At 35.4% G+C, this 23,724-nt stretch overlaps 1 protein-coding gene across 1 annotated transcript in view; it reads right to left on the minus strand.

Moving 5' to 3' along the window:
* Positions 1 to 23,724, minus strand: part of LOC149554764 (ribosome-binding factor A family protein) — a 62,839-nt gene that overhangs the window by 22,307 nt on the left and 16,808 nt on the right. The window contains exon 2 of the mRNA XM_089828793.1: positions 13,264 to 13,437. Within this exon, the coding sequence (XP_089684919.1) occupies positions 13,264 to 13,437 (174 nt within the window). The remainder of the gene's footprint in view (positions 1 to 13,263; positions 13,438 to 23,724) is intronic.

A 23,724-nucleotide genomic window follows, 5' to 3' on the forward strand; every position in this document is an offset into this window, starting at 1 on the left:
TGAAGAAACCAGAAAGTTGATGAGCATCCTATTCCTACCATTTGTCCACCCGTGGGATATAATAGTGCAGCCTATTATTACCAAGCTCTTCTTTTCTCTTCCACGAGTTGATGAATGGTTTGGACCTCTTCTTGTATCAATGGTCCACTCACCTCATAACAAGTCGAGGGCTTGAACCCCTTATCAGACATAGTCATTGCAGCGACTAATTGATACCAGTATGGACGACATATAAAATTGAAAGGAATATCATTGTAGTACCAAAATCTTGAAACTGCCACCTTTGTCTTCGCATGCATCTCTTTGATTTATCCAGTATCTTGCAAACCAGGTCAAGCACCAGGAATGTTACATGGAACCCAAAAGTCTAATGTATGCCCACTCACATTTTTGTCTAATGACGATCCTCCTATCCATGGTGGAATGGAAGAAGCCTATGCATATGTTTGCAACCCTATAAAACTATAATCTCCCATCAGGGCTGCCATTAAAATTTGCTGTCCTCTTTTTCTCATATGCTTCAAGGATTGTCATAGCCTCCCTAGTAGCCTCTTCAGAACAGCTATCACATGGTGTGATGTCATGGCCTGCTATCTTCCCAATGTGATATTTTAGTCGAGTTATACCCCCACTCATCGACTTAGGACAATTATAACATTCCACATCTCCTCGTTTTGTTCCCAGTGTCCCATGTTTCCAAAAAGCTTCCCTACTCTGCCAACAGCCATTTTCTACAAATACCAATTTGGTTACGTGTAAGTCTGAGAATGTAAGGATAAATAACAAGATGTTAGAAACAAATTAGCGAATATTAGTTGTCCAAGTCTGAGTTCAACTATTAGCTAAGTCTACGAACTTATGAATATGAACTATTATGAAGAAATGCAGATTTTCATATTATTAGGTAGTGTTTACAAGTATGTACTTCTCCTATGATTAAGTTGTGATCATGCGAATGAAAAAAAACCATCTTAAGATAGAATTATTGAGGTGTAACTGAAAACATATAGATCTGTTAACTAAAAATTGAGTGTTCGATAATCTACTCATTCTAACTTTATTGTGATCTAATTATCTTGAAAATTATCTGTTAAATGTTATGAGTTCCTTTTCAAGTCAAAAGCCTCAATAAGTAAGACTATAAAACACAAAATGCAACTGTCCTTGTATAATTTGTATGCTTATTAACTTAGCATGAAGAATAAAATTATTTCTTTTTCTTTTTTTCAACTTTCTTGGATCTTTATTTAGCAATGCAGAGTTGAAATACACTAGGCAATGATTTTAATTGAATTATTTGAATGCTGAAACCAACATTTCCAGCTCTCATCGACAAAGATGTCAGCTTCTTGTAGCAATCCTTGCCTTGAAATGGGAAGATCGACTAGTAGCACATTCATTAAAACCCAAACTACAAAATCCAAGTGTCAAGTATTCAATGGCAGCAGAATTGAATGTTTTTGTAGCAGAAGAAAATTGTTTCCCCAATCAATGTCTTACTAACTAAGAAATAGTTGTTGTTTTGGTTGGTTATAATCTCCACCTTAAATGGGAATATCATTTTATGTCTTCCGTAAGGAATCTAGCACCGTCTAAAGAACTCACCTCATCCAAAGATGATTGAAATTGCAAATTTATACATCTGATACATTAATCAATAAAATAATTCTAGAACATTGTCCAAATTTCAAACCTCTTACCCTAGGAATGTCGTCAAACTTTTGAAACATGGCATTTTTCATCCTGAACAGACGACCCAAAAAAAACCCAAAAAAACATGTCTTTTTCTACCATGAAAACCCTTAAAATGTTTTGTTTGGGCTATGTTGACCTTTTTAGCAAATAAAACTCTACAATATCGCAAGTTTTTGGTGATTTTTTTTGTTAAACTTGCAGCACAATAATGGTAGTATCGATAAAAATGGAGATTATATCTACTTCCTCCGTGAATCACGATGTATCCCACTACATGTGATATTCTCACAATATTTTAAACCTTGGTTTATTGAGCTTGTTATTTCTAGTTCCGTGAGCCACACCCACTTTTAAAGGACTCTCCCCTTAGGAAATATGTTGAAATGGTAAAACGACTTTCATACAGCAAAGGTTACACTTGGATTAGTGATCATTACAAAGCAAGATATTCAAGCTCATATAATCAAATGAAAAGGCCATTTGTGGCCTTATCCCTAATCAAAGAATCAAATTTTGTCCCACCCCAAATGATAGACACCTTGACTCAAGCTCATATGGCTGAATGAAAATGCCATTTGTGCCTTATCCCTAATCAAGGCATCAAATATTGTCCTGACCCAAATGATAAAGGTATTCCACAGAAACAACTATTGGCATATATTGAAGAGCAAAAGTAGACCAAGTAGCCTAAAGAAAAGTTGTAACTCATATTTTGCTAAAGAATAAGGAAGGATCAAAAGGGATAAAGAGCCCCTCCACTACCTTCTCATCTTCAGCCTATGGAGAGCCATCCATTATCCATACCTAAAAAACAACCTATAACATCTACAAATAAGATTATCAAAGAAAGCATTGGAATGCCATTTCACAATGAGTCCAAAGAGTTTGGCCTAGACATTGCTAGGTGTATCTATGTGAATGGATTGGCATTCAATGTGGTTTGTTCACCATATCGGCAAAAAAAATGGTGAAATTAATTGATGGGGCTCCAAAGCATTACAAGGGCTTAGGTTATGAAAAGTGTGCTACCTTATTGGACAAAAATGTGAAATACATAGAGGACTACTTTTTGAGTACAAGGCTTTTCACTTGACTTTATGTACAATATAACAAATAATCATATAAATAGATTGCATAAGACTCTTCATCTTTCACACAAAGGTCTCTTTGAGTCCCAAAAATAAGACCCTTCAGATTTCCACATATTCAACACTTCACATTTCCATTCGCATGCCATGACGTATGACATGTGTCTTTTTGCATAATATTAAATCAAATATAATTTCACAAATATCTCTTTCAGTTGATAATGATCTTAACAAAAAAAAATTTATCTCATAAAATCAAAGATAAAGAACTCTATTGCAGCTACACACTTCAACACTCTCTCTCAGCAAGAGGGTGATCTTTAGTAAGGTATGCACACATAGCTACAACCAAAGATGATAAATTGACATATGTTATCTCAACATAACATAATCTATCATAGTTACTTCATATAGTTGAAGTCACACACATGACCTTCACCATGCTTTCTTGCAGAGGGTAGAACAAAGACTTTTATCTCAAAACTTCTCCCAAACAAAGATACATTTCCACCATGCCTACTCGCAAAGGGTGGAACGAGGGCTTTCACCTCAGACTTCTCCCAGAGAAGAATGCATTTCCACCATGCCTACTCACAGCAGGTGATCCAAAGTACCTACTTGCAAAGGGTGGAACAGGGGGTTTCACCTCAAACTTCTCCCAGAGAATAATGCATTAATAACTGAGATCTTTCTCTTAATAGAGACTTCCTCTCAGTAGGAACAACTTTAATAACTAAGATTTTATTTTTTCTTAACAGAGACTCCCTCTTAGTAGGGACATCTTTAGTAATAGAGTCTCCCTCTCAACAAGGACAACTTTAATAGCAGGGTCTCCCTCTTAGCAAGGACAACTTTAATTACCACAATAAGATATCTAACTATTGCATGAACTTGCAAAGGGTTGGACATCTCTCTCTGTCACGTAACCTCCCTCTAGAGCTGAATAGTCTTTCTAAATATGATCTTCCCCTTTTAATGTGTCATCAATTTAGTACAAGACTACAAAGAATGTTGCATAATCTCTCACCATTCCATTGCATCCTGCAACCACGAGAGATATTCAGTACTCATGATTCTTAAATAATACTCTAAACTACTTTCAGTGCTATTCAATATTCAAGATACTTATATCAGCTCAGCCAAAAGCACCCATAAGAGAACAAAGAACACACAGAAAATGTGCAACATTTCACAAATTGAATGACTTATGTTCTTTACCATATGAAACTTCTAGAAAGCTATGTGCCTTGACACAAAGGGCTTCATCCCATAGATTTGTACAGAATCTGCTTTCAATAAAGACTCGCGCATGATGTAATATGCAAATATTGAGAGTCAACACTACCACTCTTCAAGAAGAAAGAAACCAATAATAAAAAGAACACAACCAAGGAATAAGGACAGTTCTGCCAAGAATAGTGGCCAATGCAATTCCCATCACAATTGTAATCACAATATTTGCAGAGCCAGCACTCATGTTGTACATGATATTCTTGATGCCATTAAATGAAGGATTTGAGAATGCAATTGGCTAGAAATCGAGTGGCCCATATTAACTCACACCTCCGTTTGGGCATCCAACGGTGTTTATCCTTCCACCCAGCAAGTGTCGAATTGGTAATCACAAGCACAATTGACAACACAGGCACATAGGCAAACAGTCTAACCAAAATGACTATCTTTACTTCATATTTCCACCTATATAGGAAGAGTGATTGAGCAAATAGAACCAATGCAACCAGGTGAAGCACCCAATTTTATAAAAGAAACTGAAGTCTTTAATAAAAAAATCATTAAAATAACTGATCACGAAAGAAACAATAAATTCCAGCAATGCTAAGAAAGAATTCATGATACCCATCAATCTTAGAAACATACACTGCTGCCTTAATGGGTGAGAGATATATTCATGAGAAAATGAACATCAAATCCTTTATAATCTCGTCACTCTTCCTAGAAACCTTGAGGGCCTTCTGCAAATTAGCCAATCCAACTCGATAACTTTCTTGTACAGCAAAAATATCAAACCGATACAATTTCAAAGATGACTACCGCAAGAATCACCCACAAAAGAAAAACATGCACGAAACTTCCTTGAAATGTGAATGCTAAACTCAATACATTGTATTGTGTATGTTTCAAGAATCTTATGGAGAATCATTATCTTCAGAATGATGACCATCCATCACTAGAGATGACATCAGTTACACATAGGTTGTCATAATTCCAGTCGCAACCCACCATTTGCACTCCAGCTCGATCCCTACAACCAACGAGTTGAACTCACCACTGTTGAGATTCATCCTTAGAAGGCTTCACAACATTCACAACATTGATGAGAGTCATCCTTGATACAATGATTAGATAAAATGCAAAATATGAAAAGAAATTATTTGACTTCACGTTAGATACTGTCCAAATGAATAACCTACATGCATAAGACAACTAAACCAAAAAAAATAGCAATAGACAAAATAGGTTATCATTACCCACCTCTCTGCTAGCATCAAATTAATTTCTTACGATTATGATGATACTCGACAAAAACAAAGATGACACGACGGTAGTCTTCCATTACAAGTACCCCAAGAATATTATGCTCATCCACAAAAAAATATTATACCTTTCATGGCAATGACCAATGATGGGCAAATAAAATGGCACATGGTTACACTCAGTAGTAGTTTTCTTGTGACTGGAAACTACCTTTGTGCCAGTAGAGCATCCTATCGTCTTCAAAAACCCCAAACTCCCTCCTATTATTTCTGTTCTTTTAATTTCCATAAACCATTTGAACTGCTCTCCAACTCATCCAACCAGCCTAGCACGCTACCTTTCTTTGACTTTTGGAAAATGTTCACGCACTCAATGAAATCAACCTAAAATCAACGCTCCATTCGAAGGCATCTTGTTGAGCTAAGGAGAGCTATTCGGAAGGCACTCTAAGCGATTTGTGTGAGTACTGCAATATTTCATGAAAAACTTCTAACATCAACATAAAAGCTGACTCCCAATCAGAGCCAAAGACACCTTAAAAATTATTCAACATTGGCAAGTAACATATACACTCGAGCCACGAAAAGAGTCGACAAACTAAAATTATCAAGAATCCAAGCCTTGCTCTCAGCCTCTCAAAATGATTTCCGAGAAAAAGTTCCGACAATTTAACTTTTTATGTCTTAAAGACAGAGATGTAGCTAAATCTTGTTGATTTCACACAAAATGGTATCAAAACAATCTTCTGGATTTTGCCAAAACTCTTTTGATCATCCATAAGAAAATTGATGTTCTGATATTTCTCACTACATTCAAAACCTTGATAAGTCATTAAAAACCAAGCTCAAGCTTAACTTATAAGTGATGAAGACAATAAAGCAATTCATTATATAAGAACTTAAAACTTTCAATAAAAGATAATGCCAAGAACCCTTAAAAGTTGTTATCCACCTTGGCTCTAATACCATGTTAAGTTTTATGCGCACAAATTAGATAAACAACATAAGAAAAGTAAATAAGATGCATAGAAAACACAAGATTTATCCTCGGAATACCCTTCCACTTTAAGGGAAAATCCCAGCCACACCAGCTAGGTATCTATTTTATTGATGATAAAGTATTTTTGAGTACAAGGCTTTTCACTTGACTTCATGTACAATATACCAAGCAATCATATAAATAGATTGCAGAAGACTCTTCATCTTTCACACAAAGGTCTCTTTGAGTCCCAAAAATAAGACCCTTCAAATTTCCACATATTCAACACTTCTCATTTCCATATGCATGCCTCTTAGCATGACATATGACACGTCTTTTTGCATAATATTAACTTAAATATAATCACAAATATCTCATTCAGCTGATGAAAACCCTAATTGTCATAACAAACATTTTTGTATCTCATAAAATCAGAGATAAAGAACTCTATTGCAGCTACACACTTCAACAAATGCCATAACTGCTTCAAAACTCTGATTTTTTTCTTCTTTCTATCTGCTCCAAAATCAGGAAAGATATGCAATAACTTTTTCTTAATAAATCTGCAAAAAACTCTATATCAAGTTGGCTTAAAATTCCTTAATAACTCTGCACTATTTCCTCTTGCAATCTGTTATAATTCTGCTATAATTTCTTTTGCGTGTCTACAATAATTATGCTATTAATTCTTTTGATATCAATGAAAACAATTTTGGACATCTAATTAATTCTTGACATCAATGATAAATTTGTTTGTGCCCCTTTGACAATTGACAATATTTCCAATACCCTTTGCATTAAGTTCCAAATATTATTCTTCTCAGATCCTTTTGGTTGGCACAAAAGTTCCCCCACATAAAGACCTTGAAGTTCTCAAGGGTACAAGGCAGCACTTCACAGACACTGGTAATTATGACATCCGGAATGCAAATAGGGTTGAGCTCAGGGTTTGCATTCTCCAACAATGTGGTCTCGATGTTCTTCAAGACAAGTATGATGTTGATGCTCGAAGTTACTGGTACTTTCATGGAGAATCATACATGCACCTACAACCTTTTGTTATCAAAATTCTATCCCAAGTTTTATTAAAATAATTATCTTATAACTTTTATTTAAATTTTAATTTTATCATTAATTATCATATTTTGTCTTGATAGGTTGCTAGATCATCTGCGTCTATAGAGGAATTGGGGAAAATACCCCATATACTCAATAAAGTGTCATATACTGAACTCAAAATAGGTGGACTTACGGTTTGTGCATTCAAACTTGCTGCAGCTCCTTAAACATAAAAAAAGTGCCTACAAAGAAGGGGAGACAAAGAAGTAGGATATCTTGCCAAATCTTTGTTGAGTTCGATGCTTCCACTTCCCACTTTGCTGTAATTGAAGTTGATGATGACTATGAGCTGCCCAATGGGCATGAGAGAGCTAGTGCAATGCTAGTGGTAGTGCCAATGCTAGGGGCAATATTTGTAGTTCTTCTAACATACCACTGCATAGATGATCAAATATTTGGCAACAGTGAAGAGCACAGAGGAAATGCGTGGGGTGAAGAGGAGTAGCCAAGCTAAAAATTACTGTGTGACTGATCGATAATATATTGAATGCAATGTCTCCATTATACGTAAATATGTAGGCATAATGTGGATAGCAAATAGTAAACTGTAAAACTAAATACCATCAGACTGTAAAATGTTGGCCTTTCCTTTATGCATTAGTATACACAAATCACAATCCTTCTTGTATGATTCCTTGTCCAGCTGTTGCAGATAGGCTTATTAGGTGATTGTTTTTGGCCCGAGGCTTGAGCACATTGTATGCAGTATGCCCACATATTGTATTGTGCTCATTTTATGCATAATGCACATTGCCCATTGTGTTCATTTTATGCATTGTATGCGATATGTCCACATAGTCCATTCAAAATAGAAATGGCTACAGCAAATTTTGAGAGAGAATTTTCTGAAAAAATATTTTTAAGAAGATATTTATAATTTTATGTGTTCTGATTTTTTGAATTTAACAAACATAGGTGACTGATGAACTAATCCACTAATTATTGACTGTGTTACGAAAATGACAATACATAATACAAAGTTCAAACCATGATTCTCAAATTTCAAGTGATTGGGAGTCGTGACTACTGATATAGCTGTTCATAGCGGCATTTGTAACATTTATCATTCACACACATTTACTGCGGCTCACCATATCTATTTGGAATTTGGATTATCATAGATCATTGTCTGATAAATTCTGATCTCAGATTTAGACAACTATTTGGTGACTGCTCTTTTTAATAGTCTGATAAGTTTTGATCTCAGTTACTTCATAGGCTTAGCTATTAATTGATCTCAGACTTAGACAGCTATTTGGTGACTGCCCTCTCTAAAAGTCTAATAAGTTTTAATCTCAGTTACTTCAGACTTAGCTAATATTTAAACTGACTTAACTGTCCTCTTAAAAAAAATTATGAATATAACATTTAACAAATATTCAGAAATGAAGGGGAGCTATAATTCATTACATCTTTAAATAGCTGAGACTACTGTGAAAGGTGTGAATTACAAATTGTCAAATCATGTATCAAAATTAGATATAACATGGAGATTTTACTTCTGCAAGCTGTCCTCTTCATTTGTTATTTTTTGTCTCACATTTCTAATTCTTTATCCTTGGCCTTACAGATTTGCAGTGCTAGTTGATGTGGAAAATGGTCGGTGGCAGAAAGGGGGACAGTTTTTGGAAACATGGGATACCAGAACCAAATCAAGATGTCAAATGTAACCATTGCACTCGGGAGATAACTGGGGGCAACAGTTGGCTGAAACATCACCTTGCAAAGATTGTGCCATGATATTACACTATGTGGCGCCTGTCCCGAAGAGGTTATGAGGGAGGCATTAGAAAGCCTTGAAGCATATGTGCAAAAGAAGGCAGGAAAAAAGAGACCAGCAGAGGCAATGGCAGCCCGTATGAAAAATTTCAGTTCTACAGGGTTGCAAACTGGTCAGAGGGCTTCTTCTATTGAGCAACAGATACAAGGACCAGGAAATGTGATCGGGCTTATGTCAGAGTTTTGGGTTCCACATAACACTCTTGGTGCTCAATCTGGATCACTAGGCACTACATGGAATAAAGAGATGCACCATCGAACAAAGTTGGCAGTTGCAAGACTTCAGCACAATATTCCCTTCAATGCATTATGCAGTCTGTATTGGGGTCAATCTGTCACTGCAGTGACCATCTCATAAGGGGTTGAAGGCCTGAAGTCACTATGAGATGAATGGGCCATTGTTGCATAATGGAGTCCAAAACACTTATTGACTTGTGGAAGATCAATTAGGGACTTCGGGAAAAGAATGTCTACAGTATTACAACTGATGGGTGAACAGATGGAAAGAATAAGATGCTTGTCAACTTTCTAGCCGCTTTTGGGGGTAGTTAGTAATTCTAAAATCAATCGATCCCTCTGATCAAGTGAAAAAGGTAGAGACTTTGTCCAATGTTATGGATGAGGTGGTGATGGAAGTGGGAGTACATAATGTCATCCAAATTGTGGTAGACGACAAAATTTTGATGGCTAGGCATTCAACATTAATTTAAAGCCCTTGTGTTGCCCATTGTCTTGACTTGCTCCTTGAGAACATAGGGAAACTGAGTTGGGTGGAGAAAGTGGTTGAAGATGGAAAGATCTTGTGCGATCGGGGGTCACATGCTTTGCTACTAATTTTCTCACCTAATAAAGCATATTAGCCACATTGCACAACCTAAAGCAAATGTTTATGAGTGAGAGATGGTTAATAAGTCCTTGGACCAAGAAGCCTAAAACAGAGAAAGTCGTGAAGGCCGCTTTTTATGTTAGATTTGTCAAGATGATAGAGGAGATCATCAATCTAAGTTTTCAAACCTCATTTGATGACTTATTATTTAATTTATATGTATTCCAATTCATCGATTTTGTTAAAAAAATTATGTCTGGGTGTCACAACCGTTAGTGAGTGTTCTAAGAATGGTGGATGGGGATAGGAACCACACCTGGTATTATATGAGGCCATATTAGCACTTTTATGGGTCAAATGAGAGCAAATACAAACACATATGGTACATAATCAATTGGAGGTGGAACTGACAACTCCAACATATTCATGCTATTGCCTGCAACTTGAACCACAAGTTTTATTTCTCCACAACTTTCAAAATATATGCTTGGCCTAGACATGTTTTTGGAGATTATTTGCCGATGATGAGCTATAAGAAGGTCGTTGGGCCATTGTTTTCTTCACCTAATTGCAAACATCCCAAGTAAAATCATATGTTTAATTTTATTATACAATTTATATTGCTCATTAAGTTTACTCTAGAATCTTTACCAAGATATAAATGGCATTTTTTATCCTTGTAGATTTGTGGTGGGAAGATTATGGTGCCACAGCACCTAATCTTCAAAAGCTTCTCATTTGAATATTAGTGCAGCCTTGTGGTCCTTCTAGTTTTGAGGTCATTCACACCAAGTGCAATAGGTTGACTTAGTAGCACTTGAATGACTTGGTCCATGTATGGTACAGCCTTCGATTGCATGAAAAGAAGGTGCAAGCACAGGCTTCACATAAGCACTTGACTTGGATGACATTGATCCATATTCAGCAACTTAGGTTGCTACTCCTGATGGTTATGATGTGGATGTGGATTTGATGATCACCTAGCTAAGTTTGAAATGGAGGTGGATAACTGGTATGTGAAAGTCACAACATGCAAGGAGGAATGTCATCTTGGTCATCTTAGCCGCAAGCACAAGCTTCACATAAAGCACTTGACTTGGATGACATTGATCCATATTCAGCGACTTGGGTTGCTACTCCTGATGGTTATGATGTGGATGTGGATCCTTTCTTTACTAAGGATCACCTAGCTAAGTTTGAAATGGAGGTGGATGACTGGTATGCGGAAGTCACAACATGCAAGGAAGAATGTCATCTTAGTGGTCCATCAGAGGCTTTTGTTGAGGCACCTACTCAAGAACCTCTTGAGGATGCTACAATTGTAGAAACCCAGGACAACTCTAATACAAATTGTAGAAACTTAGGAATACACCTTGTGGAAGGTGGATGGACAAAGTAAACTAAAATGGAAAGATACTCAATGTGTTGCGGCACTAAAATATTTCATTAACCCTTTTGTCCATATCAATAACATTACAAGATGCCTCTATTTATAGAGGTCTTAGATCATTTCTGGAAACATCTAAATTGACCGACATAGAACAAATAGACTTTTCTAGAATTATCTATGACTTCCAAAACTTTACCTAACCTATTCATTTATCCAGGAATTTCTAGAATCCTCTATTATACTTTTCCATTTCATTTGAGGGAAAATTACACATTCCAACACTCCCCCCTAATTTCAACCTCAAATGTTGTTGTGTACAAATCCAAATCTTTTCTTTTTCCTGACACCAAAATGCTATTTTCCAATAATCTTCATATCCGTTGATGCATGAATAGTGTCTTCCAAGGCTGCGGCCTTTAATTTCTACAAACATTTTGTCAGCAATTGACTGCCAATGATTTCCTCTTTTCACAAGATCCACTGATAATCTTGCCTCATCTGTCACAAATGTCGGTGACAGGATTCACTAATAACCTTGATCAAATTCATGTCTTCTTTCAGCTACCCCTTGATAGCTTCATCTGTCACAAATGGTGACAGGGTTCTCCAAATAACCTTGCTCTGCAAAATAAACAATCTCTTTGCTGTCACAAATGGTGACAAACAAATTCCTTACTTCTTCAGCTATCCATTGATTAGCTGCTTCTGTCAAAAAATAATGACAGGATACTCCCAATTAACTTGACTCTAATTCGTCTATCACAAATGGTGACAGGATTTCCTTACACTGGCTCTGATACCACTTGTAGAAACCCAAGACAACTCTAATATAAATTGTAGAAACCCAGGAATACACCTTGTGGAAGGTGGATGGACAAAATAAACTAAAATGGAAAAATACTCAATGTGCTGCAGCACTAATATATTTCATTAACCATTTTGTCCATATCAATAACATCTCTATTTATAGAGGTCTTAGATCATTTCTGGAAACATCTAAATTGACCGACATAGAACAAATAGACTTTTCTAGAATTATCTATGACTTCTAGAACTTTACCTAACCCTATTCGTTTATCCAAGAATTTCTAGAATCCTCTATTATGCTTTTACATTTCATTTGAGGGGAAATTTACACATTCCAACAACAATTGCTTCAACAACACACACCCGGCAGCAACAATCTCTTTCGAGCTTTAGTTGTAGACACAGTTTATGATTTCTAGTTTTCTTTGATACAAAAACTTGAACTTAATATGTATTCAGAGCTTGTAGTTGTTTCATGAAGTTTGACTTCGATATGTATTGAACTCAATTTTATTCAGATGTTACACTTGCTTTTTGGTATATGACTGTTAATTTGTTAAATTCTAATTGCTATGTATTTAACTCAAAATTTGATTTATTTATGATGGAATTCTCAAATCAGTATATGTTCTACAAATTTCATATATGTGTGTTTTTTGAAGAATATTTCAAGAAATTATCTGGTTTCAAATATTCAATAAAAAAGCTGATTTATTACTTATTTTTCACCGAGATTTAGGCAAGTTTGAGTTTTTCAAAAAAAATTGGGACAGCTGTGTTAGTGCCAAGTTTGAGTTTTTCAACTGTGATAATCACAATTCAACTATTACTCAATATTAAAAAAACAAAAAACACAGACTTTTTTGAAGCTACTTAGCTCAGTTTCGGACCAATATAAATTTAAAAATCTTACTAAACTAACCAGATTTTATGTGCAGGAAATTGCTAGATTTCTCTGAGCATTCATGTAAAGCATTTATATTACAAATGTAGATAATCAAATCTGTCATAATTTTAAATATTTAAATAAACAAAGCCTGGCTTAAGAGAGTTTATCCTCATGTCAGATTTACAAATATACATACCCGACTTCCGCGTTCTAGTGAATCATCTTTGATGAAACGAACTTCAGGTGTCAAACGCAACTTCATGCGCCTGCCCAATTGATATCGTACATACTTATTCTTTGCTTTCAGACCTTCCATAGCTATCTCTTGTCCTCTATCATCACCAAAGATAGAAACATAAACCTTTGCAACCTGTGTTCAGGAGAAAGATAAATTTTAGACATCCCAAACACCAAAAAAATGAAATTAAATGAGATACATTACTGATAGCAACTACTATAATAAGAACATAACCCAATTACCAAGCCACAAACAACAAAACAGAATAATAAAAAATCTCAAAGAAAAATAACAAAAATGAATCTTTCTAGAGCTATTATTTTTTGTTCTATCTATGAACAGCAATATCATATGAATGAGATCAGATATTACATTCGCCAGACATATGTGTTAACAGTTTAACTGCTGGTGTTCAAAATGCCTAATCACGCAACATAAATCCTAATTCTACATTGATCCGGCAGCATTTACTTCAACAGGCCAAACAATTGTCAAGGCTCATGCCATCAATATAAATCAAATGAAGAAACTGAAATCTATTTATGATCTCAATAGTACGAACTACCTAATATTTCAATTCAGATTCAAATTACTGAACAGGAATGAAAAGACAATTGAACAAAAAATGAAAAGTGGTGTCTGGACTCTGATGTCCCTCTTGTGGACCTACCTATCAAACCTATCTCTGCTTGTGTTTATTCATTCCATGGGGAGAGGTTAGCAAATCAACATTTGATGACAAATTCAGCACTTTGAATTCTTAGATATATATATATATATATATAGCCGTTCGGCTATAGAGCCCTCTCTATCTATCCTGCAAGGATGATTTCCCACTGTAATAGAGTTTGGTCAATTGCTATGCCCTCCATAGTTGATATCCTATGGAGAATTGGACTTGGAATAGGTGTTCTGAGAATAGATGCCTGAACTCACTTTTTTATGGATATGTATTCCACCCAGTGCACCCAGCACTAGATTTTGCACTTCTTATGCTGAAGGCACCTCATATCCACCTTTGAATGTGAGCTGGACCTTATATATGTTCTTATATCTGCCCAGTAAACCTTAGCACGGTCACCTCATCTTGGATCTGGACAAAACTTGTTGCACTGGTCCTGGTACTGATTCGAATAAATGATTGGATCATTCAAAGCCCTACCTGTCAATGAACTGCTACATTGAAAAGTTGAAAGCAAAGATCAGGTGCTATAGCTGAAATGTCCTATTGGTAGATAAATTTCTTTGGCATGGCAACTAACATTCTCAATGTGAAGATTGATTTATGGCAGCTAAAGAACGCTGCACTGAACCGTTCCAAATGCCTGCAACAACTAAGTCTTGATTGAATATGGCCGGCGAGTCCCGAGACAATTGCCTAAGCTGTGGTGTACGTATTTCATCTCAACCTCAAGAGCTGAGCCTTCGAGGGGTTTCCGTCCCTGAGAGGAAAATTAGCTATAAAACGTAGACTCTCCAAAAGTAAATCTAGTTGTCCTCCAAAACAACCCACCATTCAATTCTATACCTGTTGGAACAATTGGTCAAGACCCAAAAATGGCACCACTTTTAAATTTAAAATTTTCACTTTTTTATTTGATTGTTAACAATTATATTATATATTATAAAAATTAAAATATAATAAATTAATGTTTTATTTTTAAAAAACAAAAAAATAGAATAGGATTGAAGGCAAGAAAAAAATGGGATATGACAGGCTCTTCCCAAAATGCTTGGTCTCAGGAAATGACAAATCAGGGAGCTCAATCAGCTTCATGTCAACATCCTGAGACTCATTAGCTTCTCTATAACTCTCATCCTGAAACAACCTCCACAAAAGGAAGTCGTCCATAATGAATGCATCAATGCCCTTGAATCACCAAGAGGAATCACGCCACATTGCTCATTACGTCCAAATCCCGCCTCTGTCAAGTGGACTCAGCAACAAACCCTGAAAGAATCATTCTGGAATCTACTCCATCCAAATGTCACTCCTCGTCAATAATACTGCCTACCCAGAGAATGTGAATACACTCCTTTAAGTCCAAGGACTGCCCTAAGAGCTTACCACCTTGTTCCTATTGTACCCATGGGATCATCTTGTGTGAATGAAGTATCCCAAACATTTGTTCTGTGCTACATCCCTGGGTTCCAATGAGTCCCATAATGTCACAGTGGGTTGGTCCATCCAAAGTGTGACACAAGTCAGCTTGCATGTAAGCTGGAAATAAGTCATAAAAACCACAAGTCACACAAAATTCCATCCAAACCAGCACTAGAATGGTCGGGATGATAGTCTTCAGTAATGGAGACCCTCCAATAACCCTCTCAATATGCACAAATCTACAGTTGTCCATGACTAAAAACATAAAGACCAACCACATAAAATTCATATATCAGTTGCAATAATGAAAACCCAATGCAAAATTCAGCAACAGGTAATCTTACTAGGATTTAAAATTCTCCATTAGTTCTTAGCAGCTGGAAAATACTCCTCATCATGACTGAGAACACTTGTTTCAAATTAATTAAATAGGTATATCTTAGAAGCGGACAGCTTAAACATCTTTAGATTAAAAACCATAATAGAGGGTCTCATATAAGTATATTTGCAGTCATTTGACCATGGATACCAATATTGTTCTATTCCACATAACTGAGGCTAGAACAACAGCCTTCAAAGAGGAAATCAAACCTGAAAGGTGGAATCGCATACTCAATCATCCGGATGACTTGGCCAGGCATGCTGTTGAAAGAGTTTTAGGGGAAAGGCATTTCAACAATGGAAATACTTGGAAGACTAACAGTGATATTATTAGCACTTTCATGGCATGTCTTTTTCAGGCCAAATTTTCAAAATGGGATATAATGGCATTATGCCAAGCAGTGTTTGTGAAGAACTAGTTGAAGGGTTTGGAGAATGCAGTCTTTAGCATTATAGGAGAGAAATCCCCTATCCAAAGGACTATATGGATGCTCCCATAGGTAGTTTGGAGATGGCCAAAATGGCTAGACCCCCAATTCTAGTTATCAGAGATAGCATGGTCTTTGAGAAATGTTGGCTGGATATGGAGAAGAATATTAACTTCTTAAAGCGATGGTTTTACATCATTAGGGAGGATAATCCTCTCTAACTCAAGAATGACCTCCTTGCTTACGGATACAACGTACCTCCCTCATTAGATCTGAATGATCTAGATCAGGTTAAATTTGTTCTACCCAAATTGTGCAAAAAAAGTAGAATGAAATAAGCAGTCGGTCTCAAGAGTGTTAAGGGCAAAGCCATTACCTTTGAAGGACTTGATTCTAATGACTCAGAGAATGAAATTATAGTCATTTGTCGAACTTGACTCTAATCAATTATTTGGCTTCATATCTTAGTAGTTTAGTTTTTATCTTTTATCCTCTCTAGCTTTCAGAACCATAAAAATGTTAATTATCTTTTCTATCCTCTGTGGACAGTGAACTTATTTACAGTTTGGTTACTTCAAACTTCAACTAATAGACTCGTAATAAGATGTAGATATGTTAGATTTAACCTCTTTTATGATGGCTAACCTAAAGGTTGTTATTCTCATAAAGAGATATATCAGACATACTTAAAACCATAGTTCCGAGAATCACATTGAAATCGCCTGAATTGCCAATTTGGCAACTCGATTCAACCTAGGCGATTTTTCATGAGCCGTGATTTGAAATCTTTGATTTTTTCCCATGAATTGCCTGAATCGCCGATTCATGCGATTCATGGAAAAAATTGCTTGAATTAGTCGAGCAGCAAGGCATAAAGTTGACTTTTTTTTTAATAAAACACATGTTTCTTTTCTTTTCTTTCTAGCCTTTCCTCTTTGTTTTAACCCTAAAGGGCCTTCTAATTGTTAAGCATGAGTAGAAGAGAGGAAAAGTGAGAGAGATGAAGAGAAAAGAAAAACCACAGATTTCTAACCAGCAAGAAGTAAGAGCACCAAAGAGATCAGAAGTCCATCTGGGGAGGCCATAAATTGCATTGGGAGCATTAAGGAGTCAACAGCAACACTCCTCAACTCATTTGCAAGAGGTAAGTGCTGATTTTTTTTTTTTGCATGTTAGTGTATTATGCATTTTTTGTTAAATTTTTTTTAGTTTTCATTTACAAATCTTGAATTTTTTTAGTTTTACTAAATTGCAAACTAAGGTTTGTTGTTTTGTGGCTTTTGTTTATTAGTTTCAAACTTTGATAGTTTACTTGAATTTTCTTATTACAGCAACCCTTTGCTTTCATTTTCCGCAATGGGTAAAAAAGATGAATGTTGGAAAATAACAAAGAGTTTCCTGGAAGAAACAAATTTCAAATGAAATGTATGTTTTGTAAAGAAATAAATTCTGGTGGTATTTATAGATTCAAATACCACATTGCTGCTATACTTGGACATTATATTACAATTTGCAATCAACAAACTGCTGAGGCAAAACGCACTTGTTTAATGGCATTAGAAAAATATGAACATGAGAAATTGAATAAGAAAATGCAACTTGAAGGGTTAAGGGCTATTGGCTCTCATGCTCTCGTAGCTGCATCTGCATCTGCATCAGCTTCCACATCTATAAGTTGTGTTGGAGAGGGTTCTTCCAGGCCTCCTTTTCATCCTAGTTCTAGTGCTCATGCGAGTGCTACTGCTAGTCAGTCTTATACTGAGATTGAGTCCAACTCCAACCTATTGCGGCCTAAAGTGCGGAAAAACAGAATGGATAGTTACTTTGTGCCCCGCACTACTCCTAGCTCACAACCCACGCTTGAGGGCATGGGTTTGAACAAGGAGATTCATGATGCTGCTAGAAAAAAAATTTGCAAATTTTGGTACTTTTGCAACATTCCATTTGTTGCAGTCAAGTAATTGATTTTTTTTTCTTTGTTTTCTTTAAGGTTAAACAAAGTAAAACTTTAATTATATCTACTTGTTTTATGATTCATTGATTAATCATAAATTCGCCTTACAAACTTACATAATGATTTGACATCTAAATTTCTAATCATAATCTATTTGTGATAGGACTCCTTATTGGCAAAATATGATAGATGCAGTTGTTATTTGTGGTTCGGGGTTTAAAGCCCCAACTGAGGCTGAGTTGAGTGGATACCTCTTGGATAAAATGGTAGAGGATATGAAGATTGAGCTTGAGGAGCACCGAAAGGAGTGTATCGAAAAGGGTTGCACCATCATGACTAATGGTTGGACAGATAAGAGGAATATAACACTCTTCAATTTTCTTGTATCCTGTGGAGGTGATTGATCATTCTACTTTCCTACATACATAATTGTGAACCGTGATTGAATATTTCAAATTTTGATTTGTTGATAATTCATTATAATTCATTGTTTTGTAGAATATAACAGGTTTCTCAAATCCATTGATGTTTCCGCTAATATAAAAAAACGCCACATACTTACGTGAGGCTATTGAGGAAGTCATAGCAGAGGTGGGGGAACAACATGTGGTACAGGTGGTGATGGATAATGCAGCAAATTATGTTGTTGTAGGTAAACTTTTAACTTTTCAAGTTTCGAAAATAAATTTATTTGAATGTTGAACTTTTTTTAATTCTAAGTTTCCTAAGTTCTAACATGTTTGAATTTCTAATTAACTTAAAATTGTTATAGGTAAACTTTTGATGGAGAGGCACCCCAACATATTTTGGTCCCCTTGTGCAGCACACTACATTGACCTCATGTTGGAGGAAATTGGCAAGCTTGAGTGGGTCAATCATGTATCAAAAGGGCAAAAAATATATGCAAATTTATTTATAATCATTCATTTGTCCTGAGCACAATAAGGAAGTACACAAGAGGCAAGGAGTTAGCTCATCCAAGCATCACGAGGTTTGCCTCGAATTTCATCACACTACAGTCCTTGTTGACATCAAGGGATGATTTGGGGAGCATGTTTATTGAGCGAGAGTGGATTTCATTTTCCTATGCTACAACCACTACAAGGGTAAATGTGGTGAATTGCATATTTGATGATGACAATTTTTGGAAACCTAGTACAGAAATTCTTAAGATAAATTTATTGCAATTTAACATTTAGTATTTTACAGTTTACTATTTAGTATTTAATAATTAATATTTAATTGTTTAATGATTTAGTTTTACTTTAAGTTATATTATTTTAATATTTAAGTTTTGACTCAAATTTTCGTTTTATTTTATATGCAAGTCACTGAGCCCCTTGTATCTCTCATACGAATTGCTGATGGGGAGAAGCCCTCTATGGGCTACATATATGAGGGCATGGATAGGGCCAAGGAGACCATTAGAGCCCAATATGCAGGAGTGCAAGAGAAGTATGCCCCTATTTGGGATATCAGATAGAAGATGGCAGAATCAGCTCCACCGACCCTTCCATGCAGTAGTTTACTTTTTGAATTCGACATTTCATTCCCATCCTGACTTCAAGGTGGATGAGGAGGTTCTCATCGGCTTATATACAGTGATCCAGAAGGTTGAGTACTGATGAGGATAGTGTAGTTGCAATCATTGAGCTCAACAAGTTCAATAATAAAGAAGGGTCACTTTTCTCTGGCAGGATGGCCATAGATGCTCGAACAACAATATAGCCAAGTAAAAATTAAATAATATATATATGAATCTAAAGTTTATGACTTATAAGTTGTGCATTTTAAATTTTAATTGTTGATTATGTAATTTTAAAATTGTAAATGAGATTAACTGTTTTTGTTTTCCCTTATTTCAAATAGATAGTGGCAAATGATTGGGCGCACAACTCCAAAACTTAAAAAAATTGTTATCCATATTTTGAGTCAGCCAAGCAACGCTTCTAGATGTAAGCTCAATTGGTCCATGTTCGAGCACATCCACTCAAAGAGGAGAAAGGTTGATTGTACAGAGGTTGAATGATCTTGTCTTTGTTCATTACAACCTTCGTCTTAGAATCAAACATATTTTGGGCGCTGACTCCTCTCCGATCATTCTAGAGGGAATTGATCCAGAATCAGAGTGGCTCATTGAGGCTGTGGATCCATTCTTGATTGAGGAAAACCATGAGTGGGTTGACCAGGTGGATATAAAGGCTGAGGCTATGGCCATGGTAGAGGAGGTAGCTAGAGCACGTTCGAGCATTGGTAGATGCACACGCCCACGCACAGACACAGGTCATAGTGATGATGTTCGTGAGCCCATCTTATATGTGGGGGATATGGCTCGGCGGTCCTCTAGGACCTACCTTAGACACCTTTCTAGTAGGCAAATTGGATACTCTAAGGCTGAGGCTACAACCAAGCTTGAGGATGATGATGAGGCTTGAGTTGGAGCCTTGTTTTTTCATTTTGTTTACAAATATTGATACTAATAGACATACGTTTCATGGATCTTCATCTTAGATTCTTACATACATTTATGATTTGATGTCTTATGGATCTTCATCTTACATACATTCTATGATTTAAATCATTATGATCATATGATTTCTATTTACTTCAACTAGCCTACAATTTACATTTTACATGTTACAGAGTTACATATGTGATGGATTTATCATTTATATTCCATGTTTATATATGTTAAGTTTTAACTTCTATTTGATGATGTTATAGTGTGTTTAAGTTATATTCAATAAAGGGTGCATGAAATAAGTTTTAAATTGTTAAAATCTCTAAATTTAAAGGGTTTTTTTTAAATTTGCCGATTCATAGCCAATTCATGGCCGATTCACGATTCGATTCGACCTTGCCGACTTTGCTTAAAACTTTGTTTATGAGAAAGTGTTCTCAAACATATTTTTTGACATTTCTATTTAGAACATTAAGGGATTGAAGGAATAGTTGTAATGTTCCCAATATTTTAGACCCTCAATGGAGTTCTTAGCTTTTCATTCTCCGAAGGCTAAGTGGAGAAATAAAGAGAAATAAATTGAATTAAAGTCAACATATAAATAAATCTGAAGGTGACTTTATATTTAATTAATTTTAATTTTCTACACGTACAACTAATTATTGTATTGGAAGCTTCTGAAGAGTGCATTCTCGTAAAATACAACATATTATTATATTGGAAAGGGGGAAGCTTTTAGAGAGTGCAATTAAATAATATTTTATTTCCTTCTAGAATAGTGAAAGAAAAAAATAAATAGAGGCGAGAGCTTCATTGTTAAGCATCCGATTATTGTCAATTGCATTTGATATGAACTTGGGAGAAGAAACTAAGGGTTTCTTTTTCAGTTAGCCATTGGAGAGCATCAATTCTTCTATGTTGCAACCATTTGAGGTGGTGAAATATCCACCGAATTTGGCACTCAGGAGAGCTTCATTCTAGAGTTCTATTTGTGCTTAAAGTTAGAGAATAACCGAAAGGTTTGAAGAATATTGAAGGACTATCGAGAGCAGACCTGAAGATTCATCTTTGGCAACCATTAGTAATTGTTTTTTTTCCCTTGCTCCTACAGTACGCGTGAACAATGTCGCGCTACAGTATTTATGCTTGCTTTCGATTGCAACTTTCATCTTCATCCATGGGCATCACTATTATCAGGTTCCTCTTGCAACTATTAGTAGTTAGCACTGTAATCTTAGGCACATAATTGTGTTGTTGTAAGTGATAACTCAATATTAGATTTGGCATTGCTGTAGTCATTATTGTAAGCCCATTTGTCTTGGCAAATTCATAGCAACATTGTACATGGGAATGAATTGAATAAAGGAGATATATGTTGCATACCATTTGTTTGACAAAATGTCCATCTAATAGCATATTTGATCAGCATAATAGTTGTATGCCAATTGTTTGTCAAAATGTCAGTTAGTTGTAGGTATGCATTCCATATCTATTTTTCATGTATATGCATTGAAAATTTCAAAAGGAACTGCATTTCCATATTAGTTCATTGTAAGAGGTATTGTAATATCATTTGCGAATATTCTAAATTTCTTAGCATCATTCAAACTATATCAAACAATCTAAAACACAAAAAAATCAGAAAAGAGAAAGACGACATACAAGTGTTTGGCAATATTCCTTGAGCTAAAATCAATCAATTTGGGCAAGGGATATTAAAGTGGTATCAGAGTTTGCTTGCAAAGTGTTTGACGAAATGTCAAACAACTGAATTATAAAAAAATTTGGTGTTTAACGAAGTTATAACTGGTTGGGATTATTACAGTGGTATCAGAGTTTGCTTGCAAAGTGTTTGACAAAATGTCAAACAACTGAATTATAAAAGAATTTGATGTTTGACGAAGTTATAACCAATTGGGTATATTACAGTAGTGTGAATAAATACTTAAGTTTTTAAAGTTTAAACTTTAGATTATTGGTATGCTAGTCTTAAATTCCTATTAGTTTCAAATTTGCAATGATTTATTCTGGTATAACAGAAAGATTTAAACCATAATTCTCTGATAGAAAAAGCTCATATGAGTTTAAATTTTAAAGTTTTAACAGGAAGAATCTTAAGCAAGAAATTTTGTATCTTGCATGGCTATTTATATTACAAGTTTGTCTACATTACGCGGACACAATTAACTTTATGCCTTAACTTTTGAGACTGATATGGCAAAACAAAATAGAACTATGATAAAATTAGTCATTCATTATTTCAAATGACTGTATGACTTTTAAATTGAAATTTGATATTGTAGTCTTTTGCAATCACAGTTAGGCTTATCATTTGCCTCCCTTTTATTAAATAAAGTTTTTTCTTATCATCTTTGTTATCATCTATCTTTTGTTTTCTAATCCTTCTTAGTCTATCCTTTGACATATCAGATTCGCTTATGTCCGGTATCCTTGACATATCTCTTTTCAGGACTCATATTACTTTTCTTGACACCTTGAACTCTTTCCCTGGTATTGTCATGATGGTTTGGTGCCTCCCTAACAGTCAATCTCACATATACCTGGCACCTTTATCGTTACTCCCCTATTTATACCTTGCATGGCATCTTTTCCCCCATCCCATTTTTCAGATCTCTCCTTCTATCAGGCCTCATTTCTCTACTATGGGAGGATTTGGTTCTTTTCTGATTTGTTATCATGGTGACTAAATCTTTTTAGTTGTCTGGGTAATTCTTATCCCTGTCTTTTTATCAAATCTCTTTAGTGGGCTATTGTAGCCTTGATAATATTATTCATTTTGGGAAAGATTATAAGGCTACAGTATCCTATTCGGAAGTTTTTTATGTCCATTATACTTCATTTTCTTGCTATGAAAATTGTATTTTTGTAATCAGCTTTTATCAGAACATTGGTTAATATCTCACTTCTCAGTTCACTTGAAAGATCCCTAATGGATCTCTTCTGCTGATCTGCTGTAATTTTATATTTTTAAATTTGTTTTCCTGTTTATTTATGTTTTATTGCAGAACTAGACAAAAGTGCAGAAAGTTTTGTTTGTTTTTTATGGTTTTATGACATAGAAAGGAATAGG

The sequence above is a fragment of the Cupressus sempervirens genome, chromosome 5 (assembly GCF_028749045.1).
Source record: "Cupressus sempervirens isolate cs-2001-9-10 chromosome 5, ASM2874904v1, whole genome shotgun sequence".
NCBI lineage: Eukaryota > Viridiplantae > Streptophyta > Pinopsida > Cupressales > Cupressaceae > Cupressus > Cupressus sempervirens.